General features: G+C 37.1%; 1 protein-coding gene across 1 annotated transcript in view; it reads left to right on the top strand.

Moving 5' to 3' along the window:
• Positions 1-667: 667 nt before the first annotated feature.
• The window catches only part of AMMECR1 (AMMECR nuclear protein 1), a 100,604-nt gene continuing 89,438 nt past the window's right edge, over positions 668-11,833 (top strand). Inside the window, exon 1 of the mRNA XM_088062851.1 lies at positions 668-839. Coding sequence (XP_087918977.1) covers positions 668-839 — 172 coding nt within the window. The remainder of the gene's footprint in view (positions 840-11,833) is intronic.

The raw sequence follows: 11,833 nt of genomic DNA, 5'->3' as shown, positions 1-11,833 counted from the left end.
CTCCTTCACTCCTTCCTTCACTCCTTCCTTCACTCCTTCCTTCACTCCTTCACTCCTCCCTTCCTCACTCCCTTCCTGACTTCCTTCCTGACTTCCTGACTACCTTCCTGCCTTCCTGCCTGCCTTCCTGCCTCCCTCCCTCCTTTATCTGAAATACCTTTCACTCTATGGGACCACAAACAGTTTGCAGTGAGTATTTAGCTTATACCCAACACCAGACAGAGCTTTCTAGAAGTCAGAGATCTGCAAAACATCAGCTTCCCTAACTGCTTTGAAATTTAGGAAATAGGGCACTGCTATAAAATGTTGTCACTACATTACACGTGAAAGAAGTTTTTTCTGGATCATAGTTCCTTTTCCATCTGTTGTAGTAGAACTTTCTTCCACTCTGAACTCTTAAGGGTTAACTGGCATTGGGTGGAGGAAAGGAAAATCATAGGTCAGCTCATGTTCTGATATCAGTGAACACATAAGTTACTCCTTAAGTATGTGGTCTCATCCTAGGTTCTTCCTGCCAGCAATTTCTCACTTTAATCATACACCCACAACAACCCAGATCTTTAAATTCAGCATTTTTTTTCTCAGGTTTCAGCAAGTCACTGGCAGCCTGAGCTATTTTTGGGATATTTTCTCTACTGCAGATGCAGCTTAGGAAAACGCAGGGAGCATGCTAAAGACCTGCAGCTATTTGCCTTGTACAATTTGCTCCTTTCTCTTTTTTTCTCTGTTTTCCTGCACTCATCACTTAAAGGACAATCTTTCTTGCAAACAAAATCCCTGGAGTCTGATTAGAGGGACTGAAGGCTCCCAGACACGGATTGCCTGCCAGCCACAGCACGGTAAGGTCATGGACACTTTTGGTTAGCCTTGCACTGCAGCTTTTTAAGCTTTGCTGAAACGTTTATTTGTGTCCATTGCTTTCAAATCAACACTGCTGGCATGGCAGGCAGTCTCCAGCTCCTGGTCTCCATTTTCAATCCCTAAAATCCTCAGCACTTGTAAGTAATACATTTATACTCACTGTCTCTGTGTGTTCTAGAAATCAATGACTGACACTAATTTTGTTTAGTTCCAGGGGCTGGGGATTTTCTTAGCATTTTACTACCTTTTAGGCATTTGTAATTTGCAATCCTGATTGAAAGTGGTTATTTTATTGCCTGATCTTCTTTGTTGAAGGTATATTGTTAATTTTGTTACTTAGCTCAGCAAATTATTCAAATCAGGGAATGGTTTTATGTATGGTAGATGGAAATGTTATAAATAAGCCCTGCTTCTGCTGATTTATAGTTTTATACATTGCCTTCCTGTCTTGTGTTCTGGCTCAACTTTAATACCTCGAGGTTGCCACAGAGCAGTACACTAACACTACAAATGGATTGACAGCATAAAATCTATGCAGCAGACAGAGCTGTACTAAAAATGACTAGATTTTATCATGCAGTTATTTTATTTGCTCTCAGAAATGCACCAAGTAACCTCTGCAAGAATGGTTAAATTTCAATTTATTAAAGTACTTTAGATTTAGTAGATTTAGGATCAGGCTCTGAAGATGGTTTTTTTTATTTCTGAAAGTCTCTTAACAATTTTGAGGCAATTTCTATTATATTGTCAACGTTGTTTTGAACATAAGGCTGATACCTGAGTCTCTCATCCAGCTGGTGAGTCTGCCTCAGTTTCATTGAAATCATTGATACTAAATTAGCTGAATAATAAATAGGCATCAATCCTTTACTGCTTAGCTCAATTTTATACCCAATCCCAAATGTTAGTGCTCAGGTTGCTTGAAATCTCAAGACTCAACACATTTCCCAGAGACAACAGGAAGAAAGATGGATGTGTTTTAGAAGTTAGCAAAGCACTCAATTGTTTACTGCTAACAGAGAAACTGTTACATCATTAGACAAATTCCAAAGCAGACATATAAAGCTAAATCACGCATTTCTCTCAAAAAAACCGATGTTGCTCTCAGCACAAACAGAAGTCAGGTGAAGGAAATTTTACCAACAGGACAGGTCTGTGCAAAATTGAGTGTTTTGGGAACTCAGTGCGATAAACCCAATACAGGGATTATACCTGTACAGACAACCATTCAAGTGGTGCTTTTTTGGGCTCATTTTAGAAAATATTGTCCTAAATTGTGCCACTGATAAAAATTAAAAAGACAATGCATGTTGTTACAAGATGTGCAGAAAGAAAACAATCTGAATAATGAAAAAACAGATTATATATATAACTGTTTATTTTCAAAACAAACTGTTGCATCCGGAAGCTCTCTGGAAAATGAAAACTTTGTCTTTGTTAGAGAAGGAATATGGACCATGGAGACTAGCAGCAACTCTCCAGACCTTCCCAAATGAGCATACACTCATACCATATTAATACACTCATTTTTGGTGTGCATCTATACTAAATCAGCCACACACAAGATAGTAAAGATCAATTGATTCTATAAATTAACTAATTTATAATTCAGCAGCAACACACCATAACTCATCCTTGCTAGAAACCAGAATATAAAAAGGGCTAATGCATATCAATAATGGCAATGGTTAAAGTGGAACCCATGTTGATGTAAAGTAAAACTTGTTCTAGAGTAAGAACATGAGTCAAAAACTTGATTATTCCTCAGAATACCATGGAAGTAGGTCCCTCTAATTTTAGTGACATCCTCAAGACACACACTAAAGCTGCAATAAGATACTGTACAAGAACACAGACAATGGTAATAGGCCACTTATATTCCATTCAGCTTACTTGTTTTTTTTAAGCGTACACTTTATGATTTTAGCTTAAAAACCAGTTTAGAAAAGGTTAATTGGTCCTGTACTCTTCAATTGGCTAGAATAAAAGCAACCATAGTTTTAATGGCTCTACTGACATGCAGTAACTTACTACACTGCAAACCTGATCAGATGGCTGAGCCCTTCATTAAAATTGAAGGGACGGTTTTATTTTTCCTGGCTGTCACTTTGCACCAGATTAATTCTATTAAATCCAGTTGAGAGAATGTGTTGAAAGAGGAATCATCAACAAAAATTGAGTTCTTCAAGGAGTGGGTCTGAATTTTAATAGTCATACAGAGCAGGGCTCTGCAACAAAGAACTGACAAATTTAGTGGTGTGCTGGTGTTTGTGTTGGGAGGCAGCATCAGTTTGGAGGAGGAATAACACAGAACTGCAGAAATGAAAGAAAATACAGTAGGAAATTAAAGTCTCATTGCAGGCAGGAAGAAACAAAAAAAGGGGCCGCCAAGGCAACAGGCTGCAGACTTGTATGTGAGGAGGGAGGAGGGAAGAGGCACTCACTTGGCAAGTCCAAGCAGCTGGACATTGTCTTCCCTGTAACTGTTGAGCCCTGACAGCACCAGCACTCCCCAGCCCTCTCCCAGATGGCAACTGAAGGATGAAAATGCTCTGCAGCCTCTTTCTCTTGGATCCTTCCATCTCCATTTCTTCCCACATCATCCCACAGCTGGAGTAGGCCTTAGCCCACTTCTGGATCTCATGTCAACCTAAACCTCAGCCTGATAACAGTTAGAGAAGCACCAGGAGGTAATAAGGGCTATCTGGGAAGGATCAGAGAGGGGCTACAGGGCCTGGACAGCAGGGTGGAAGTAACAGAGGAATGGAGAGGTAACAGACATCCTAGAGGACTGTGCAAAGAGACAGGTAAACAAACAAAAGTGCAGCTGCTTTCACCCAACACTCCAAGTGTAAAACAGCTGAGAAAAAGACAAAACCATATTACAGTACACTGCTAAAGATAGGGATACTAGAGACAGTGGAGCACTGATGGCATCCTGTAAGTATGGGACAGTCCCTATTTAAAACATATATAGTTTTTGTCGCTCAGGACATAGAAAGATTAATGTGTATCATAACAATGAGGTGGGAGTACGAAGACTATTGGTAAAAATATCATCACGGAAATTAATTATTTAGGATGTATGACAATGTTGGCCAAAGAACAAACAGATATAAATCAAACATAGCAATTAGAATTAGGAGAATACAGTGAAGCAGTGAGATGGGAGCAAGAAACCTAATTATTGGGTTTTTTTGATGAAGAATGATCAATTACCAAAAGCACTGTCTGTTTTTGCAAGTTGCTGCAATATTATAATTGCTCTGGGACTGTTTCTAGGTCACTGTCATACATGTTAATTTAAGTAAGATAAATATCAGTCTCTGGGTGTGATGAATGGATAGGTGCTATAACTTACTTTAGCAATGTTGCTCCTTTTGACATCACTTCTCTCTCTGTACAAAGATTTAGATAATAAATGCCATCATCAAGTAATATCAGCCTCTTTCAGATACACGAATAAAACTAGCACTTCAAGTTAAAAAAGAATGAAAGGAGCAATCTTGGTTCTTGTCGATATTCTGAAGAATCTTGTAAATATGTTACAAGACTGCATAGATTAGGGTGTTTTGAATGTATTTTAATTGTAAATAAGAACCAAAAAGTTATTTCCATGTTAAGTTTTTCCTCTATTGCTCAAAGACCAAGTTGACTTTGACCATCGTCAATAATGTTACATGAATTTCCATAAAAATGCTTTGTAGGCTGCAAGTTAAATATAATCCCTGATACCACCTTTTGGCATTTCTAGATATTGCAATTAAATATAGCTGCAATGGATTCCTTAGCTGTCCCCATCAAATATGTCAACCCTTTTTTAGTCATTCTTGCAGATATTTCTATAATGTTGCTGATTCTTGATTGACTTTTACTACATATAGTGATCAAGCTAGCAATCATAAGAAATAGAATCACTAGCAAAGGCACCTGAAAGTTATATTTATACTTGAAAGTTCAAGTCCAAGTCACTAAGGCAAGTCGCTGACAGATACTAATGATATACAACAGCTCCTAACTCAAATTTATGCAACTTACTATGCAACATCTTTTCCTCTGCCACATCCTGTTAGTAACTGAAGACACTAACTTTACCTAAAGCTAGATAAAATATACAAACTCAAAGAATATCATATATCAATGCAGGAATGGTCTACTAAATGTAAATACCACTTTTAAAAAGGATAGCAAATACAAGTAAAATTTGGCTCTCATTAACACTGGCTCACATTTATCTCTAAATCTTTTATGTTATGACTTTTTTGACTCCAGACACAGTATTAACCAGTCAGTACTCAAAATTTGAAGGTAAAAAAATTATTTTTATGTTTGGCAAAGAAAAAACAAAAGGAGGGAGGAAAGAGATTACTATTCTTAAGTATGAGAAAGCCTTAAGATAAGATATTGATCCAGTCCTTTATGTCTAATAATTTCACCATTTTAGAGTTAGATGGAAACAAAAAATATCTCAGTCTTGCAGAGCATGCTGACATCATATGGCTCCCAATTTTAGTTTTTTAATGTAGTTTGTCTGTGCTGGTGTTATTAATAGACACATTAAAATGGGAACTTTGCCCTGGCTCAGCTTTGACTCACTGCATGGCCTTGGGCATCACATAACCTCTGTCTCCAGTTCTCTATCTGCATAATGCATTTGCTTATCTAGTGACTTCGCAGAGTCATGGGGCAAATAAATGAGTCACTTCACAGAATTTTTAAATTGAAATACACTGGTTTCTCTTCTGCACTTTTATAATATATTTCCTGAATTTTAACATAAACTTGCCTTTTTCATAAAGGCAACCAAAATATTTAAATAAACAGCAGAACTATTTAACACTTCCAAATCAAAATATCCTTGAACTAAAAGAATGCAACCACAGCCACATAGACAGCTTGTCATCTCACAGCCCAAAATACCTTTATCTGATGCTTTTTATAAAGCTCTTTACTGTCCAGGGGAGAAGGAAGAAAGAAGGAAGTCTAATTTCACACCATGCAAAGAAATAAAATTACACTGCACTGCAAGGCATGGTCTGGGCATAACAGATGGAAGAATCTGTCAATGAATCTCCATTATTACACTGGCAGTGAAAAGAGCTGTATTTTTTTGGAATCTAAACCGGCTCTGAGTGCAAGACAGTCATATTCATTTGACTGCACCAGAAGATATAAATCCTCTGTGTGGCTGAGATGACTTACCCAAAGCTAATCAAGTTAGTTATAGGCTTAATTAATTTTTTTCTCTTTGTCCATTGAAACTAATCAAATTTTCTCTCAAAAATAACTTCTCTGCTGCAAGTCTAACCCTTTGTGTCCTAAGTAGAGAAAAAGACCTCTTCCTCAAGGCAGCCCCTGAGGGAATTTTTAAGGCATTGACATGCAATACTGAAGTATTTGTTTATAACAGAAACCTAACCTAGATGCAAAACTGAATTACAGAGTTATCTGGCATTACTTTAAAATGCAAAGATGGACAAAGCAAGCACATTAATTATCAAAAGTTGAAAAGTTCACCACTGATTATTGCTTCAGTGGATGCTGCAGCTTTACAAAGCCCAGACATCCAATGAACAACTGATGCCTCATTAGATACAAGCAATTGTATCTTTCAAGGTGGTGTTCTTGGATGCTCACTCATCCATTGCTGTCTTACTTTTTCTTACGACTTGGTTAATTCTTTGCTTGGATTATGGTCAAGATCAAAAAAGGACCTTAATATAAACAACTACTTATAATTCTGGGATACATGAGGCATATGCTGACCAGTGTTGCTGTACTAAGTAAGCAGTTGAGTTGTTCCCAAAGTTAGTACCTTTCAGCTCTGCTAACCAGGAGCATGGATCTTGTGATAGCACAGCTACCAGAGAATGGTAAATGCCATTCCATTATTAATTATATCACTATAGAACAGTGAGAAAAAATAATATATTGTCCAAATGTTTGTAGATATGTTTGTATGCACAACAAGTTCCTGGTCTTGGAAGCACTTTGTCCATTCCAGAAGAAAAAAGAATTCAGAGCTCCAAATCTAATTAATAGCTTGTGTCATCATGAAACTTCGCAAAAGGAAAAGACTTAAAAAAACCTCTAAAGCTGATCTAATCACTAATAATAACATAATTATTATGACATATCTACAAATTTATGATAGGTCTAGTCTGACCATGACATTTTAGGACAACAAGTAAACCAAGGATGCAAAAAATCCAAGGTATAATTCATTCCCAGTGTAAATTGGCAGTATTCCCTTTGACTTTAATGAGAAATTTACTTGTTCACTCCAGCTCTAATTTTTAATCTTCCCAATATTTATAGTTGAGTTGCACCAACCTAAAATGTATTCCGAAATAGGTTAAAATCCAAAGCAAGAATCTCCAAATAGTTGGGGGAAGGCGTATTTTCATATAAGGGTCTTCATTTAGACAGTACATTCAGATTTACTTTTACTGGAGTAACTTTCCCATATAACAAGAAAATTTATTAAGAAAAAATTAACACACTTCAGAGGCACAGCAGCAAGAGCCAGTCTAAAATATCTATGTGGCTGTTTTATGTCCAGATAACCAAAAAGCAATACCTGAGGAAGAAAGAATAGAAGGAATCATTGAAATAGAGAATGAGAAATAATGAGCAAGAAGATAGATGTAAATACATGAATCTGCTTGTATTGTTTAAGCACTTCAAACATTAAACCAGAAAGAGATGCTTCTACTTTTTTGTTTTTTGGAAAATGGGATTTTTGTTTTCATTGTGCCACAGCTATTTGAGAGTTTCAAAACAGAAAATCTTGCTGAGGAAGGGAAATTTTGAGTTGTGCTAAGTGAAATACTTGAGTCATGTTAGTGTGTAAATTGCAGTAGAACACAAAACATCCTTCTGCAACTCAAATGGTATCAGCAATGAGGCCAGAGGATCAGTACTAGCCCACAGTCAATCCAAAAGTATTGCCACTGAAATTCTGATTCTGAAGAAAACACTTCACCATAGGTTGGACTGTGATGATAAAGTATATATTTAAATTCTTTACTGTATTACCAGAGGGTAATATGCAATATGATTGGTAAGTAAAATAAAAATGAAGTAAAAATTAAGAGATAAGTAAAAATTAGGAGAGAATTGATGCAGCCTAGTGGTCCATTATATCTTCTCAGAAGACAAAACAGTGAATCATTTAAGATAAGTTCAATCAGCACTGGTTTTAAAGCTTATCTATAAATACATTTTTAATGTGGTTATTGATTTACTATTTAGTGATGGTTGGTTAAAAGATGAGGTTGCCCAAGATCTGTATCCATTACTATTAAAGGATAAGTGTCAAGGACTTGTGGATAGGTGCTGTTTATTGACTTCCACATATTGCATAAATATCATGGCCATTCGTCAATGACTCAGGTCAGGGTGTGTTGCTCAAAACTCTGTACAAATGTCAAGCAAGCAAAATTCCTGATCTGGTATTTTATATATTAAAATATATTTTAAAAATACAAGTTTTATAAAAGCACAGGACTTGAATGGCAGTTTCTGAGCTGCCAGGTTACTTTCAATACTGATCAGCTAAATTTTCATCCAGGGTAATTATTGCTTCACATCAAAAAGGAAAGAAATTAACTTGGCACTGTTGTCTCAATGGCACTGCGAGCTTTTGCCACTAGAGTGTGTCAAGGCATGTGTAAAGCAATAAACCTCTTCACATGCTCTATCGTTCAATTCAAACTATTACCAGAGCCGTGGACAAAGACAAATAGCTTGAATGTAACATTTTTATGATTTCCTGTTTGACTGCTAGAACTTGTCATAAAGATTATACTACTAAGAAAAGGTCTCGCCTAATTAGTCTGCTTATGCTGTGCACAGGAATTTTTATATGGATACTGAACACAGACATCCAGAAACAGTCCAGCCAATTTTAGGATCCATTACACTATGCCTGTGTTTTCAGTTCAATGTCAATTAAACATTCTTTCCAGGCTAAGACTCTTACTTTGATGCAGTACAATAACCCTGGTATTTTGTATTGAAAAGTCAGCATAGGCAGTCAATATATGTAAATTTGTCCTTTCCTGCTTCTCTCTCTGCTGGATGTCTGCAGTTGTTGTAAAACTGTGGGGTGGGGGGAAGGCAAGGGGAGGGGAGCCCACATACCTATACAAAAACTGCTGAAAAACTGAAAATATACTGAAAATCTCTGCTGACAATAGAGGTGCTCCAGTGTATTTGAGAGATCAGTTTGAAGAGAAACTATAAAAGCCCCTCTCTTTGATAGTAAAAAAAAAATCAGAACAGTTAAAATTAGACATGCATAGGCATAAAGCATTTCCAGGATCAAATAGAGTATGTTGAAATGTACACATTTGGGAACACTGAAAAACAGGATCTGCCTCCATACTTTTCTGAATCAAGGCTTGTCCATTTCTCCATCTGTAAAAGTGCACTGACAGCACTCCATTCCTCTCTCTTTTTGCTCACTTTTTTCTCTTTAGATTGCAAACTCTTATTAGCTGTTTTGACTACAGAAGTTCTTAGTTTTTCACATTGTGTAATGTCATCTCTATGCTGAAGATTTTAGCTACTAGAACAACCCTAATAACTTCTTTAAAAGATATTAAAAACAAAAACCAAACAAAATCCAAACAACTACCTATAAGAGATAGGAACCCTACACCCAATCTGTAGTTCTTTACATGCTCAAGTAATGTAATGGAGACATGTAGTAGCACTTGGTTTCGTCACCTTCTTTACTTCTCCTAGGAAAGGTCTGATAAAGTCTTTTTTGGAGACTGCAGCAGCTTTCTGAGCTTCCGAAGGTTGACACTGTTAGAGTGACAATAATGATGGAGCAAACCAGCTTCAAAATTCCTAAGCATCCACCCAAGACACTCATATAGGGTCAATGGGAGAAGAGATCAGAAGATTCTGCCTCTGCATTGCCCAGATCAGCCTGAGAAAATGGGAGTCCAATAGGGCATCTGGAGTTCTCATCACGTGCTCTGTAACTTTAGATGAAAATTTTTTACTTCATATCTATTTGAAATGATGGCTGACAAAAGAACAAGGAACAGGAAAGAATAGGAACACAAAGCAGAAGGGAAAGATCTGTGACCAGTTCTCTTTCACTCAGTGTATGCTGAGCTAATGATACCTCATGCAGGTATCCCACAATCACATTAGAATCAAGAGATCCTACTTTCATGAACAGCCTTCTAAAATTGCAGATCCCTACCCACTGTATTTTTGTCCCAAAGAATCAAAGTACAGCATAGGCAGAGCATGCAGCAAGGTTCAATGTCCAGCACTGGTACAGTACAGGAAGAGCTACACCCTTATATGCTAACAATCATCTGAAGGTCACCAGAAAACTTCCAGGACAGTGTCTTGTGAAGATTTCATAAACAGAATTGAGCAAGTGAAGTTTCTTCCAGTTTAATAACAAAATGAAAATGTCAGAAAGAAGGAAGCACAAATCTCAGTTCATACAGAATACACACAATACTTTTTTTTTTTTTTTTACAAAATAAAAACCCAGCGCTTTCCATTTGGGGTAAATCTGACATATTACATCTAATTAAAATAAAATGTTTTGTGACTTTTTTTAAAAACACACATATTTTCAATTTATACTAACTTGGAAGTGGAAAGTGGTATTTCTGTTTCAAAAGATGAAAAATTTCATTTTCAGCATGTTAAGATATTTCCTTTAAAAACTAAGAAAATGTTTCATATTTTTCCTATTATTTCAGTTGAAACTATTTTAGTTCAACCTAATCTCAAGAATGGTCCCAGTCCTTTCAAACTTTTGTTATTCTATGGATTTAAAAATCATTCAAAAATTTTGTCCACCTCTATTCATAAATTCAAGCAATTTTTTGGCCTTAGAATCTTGGGAAAGGAAATACTCAAGAGCCTTTTTAAAGTGCCTTTCCATTTCCCACCACAGTGTCCCTATCAGATATTCTGTGTAGCCTAATGCAGCAATAGCTCTACCTTCACTGTGGCAGTCCCTCGTGAAATGTTTTCTAGAATTAGAGTGTGAAGACTGGAAACTTAACTTGCCGCTTTTATAAAGAGAGAAGAACACCCAGGAGAAGGTATTTGAATTATGTCCTGAGGCAGAATGAAGTTGATTTATGTCAGGGATTATTTTTATCTCTCCAGTCAACTAGAAGATATGCAGCAAAGCCTGCATAGGCACAGCGATGAACCACTGGTCTATACCAGACTGACAGTGCTTGAAAATAAAGCCAGCTTAGCAGCAGGCAGAACTCTGCCCTTGTGAGCCCTTGGCACAGCTCTGTGGGAAGGGTTTCCCTGGACAAGCTCCCAGAGCCTGCTCTCCACTCAGATAGGCACCACATGGGCCCACTGTGCAGCAGTTGGACAGTGCAAACCAGACTTCACTTGCAGATTGCCACAGGAATTCTGGAGACTGATGAGATTTGGCTCCTGCATCTACCGTTCCACTCATGTCCTGGCATACTGATGAGGGAAAAATGGGATGGTTATGATAGATCCCATGCCCCATTCTTCAGTCACATACTGCCTCTAAACATCTCTAATCTGAGCTGAGAGTGGGTTATTTGAACCATAAACACCTGGGACCCTTCTCCTTCCTTTTTCTGGTCTGGCTTTGACATAGAAGTGAATATATTCTTCCATTCCTGGGACCTCAATCCAAAGTGCGTGACCTTTCCATTGATTTCAGAAATCCTTACCTAGAACTCCAACCCAGTATCCCTGTAGAATATCATTAGGAAAACAAAGCAAACCCAGCTGTGAAATTACCTCTGGAAGAGAAATATCTATTTCCTCAAGATTTTTTTTCTCTGAAAAAGGCATCATATTTACTGAGTTTTTAACATGCATGTATGCAGTTGCCTGAAAGCACATGATCTAAACCACTAAATCTCTGCACTTAATTTTCAAGTGTAGGAAAAAAAAAATCAGAAAAAAGTTTGAATAAATGAACTCTAGT

This window comes from Pseudopodoces humilis, chromosome 15, assembly GCF_049639895.1.
Source record: "Pseudopodoces humilis isolate 2021_Gansu_Grassland_sample_001 chromosome 15, ASM4963989v1, whole genome shotgun sequence".
NCBI classification, from domain to species: Eukaryota; Metazoa; Chordata; class Aves; order Passeriformes; family Paridae; genus Pseudopodoces; species Pseudopodoces humilis.
This window is presented reverse-complemented; position numbering and strand designations above follow the sequence as displayed.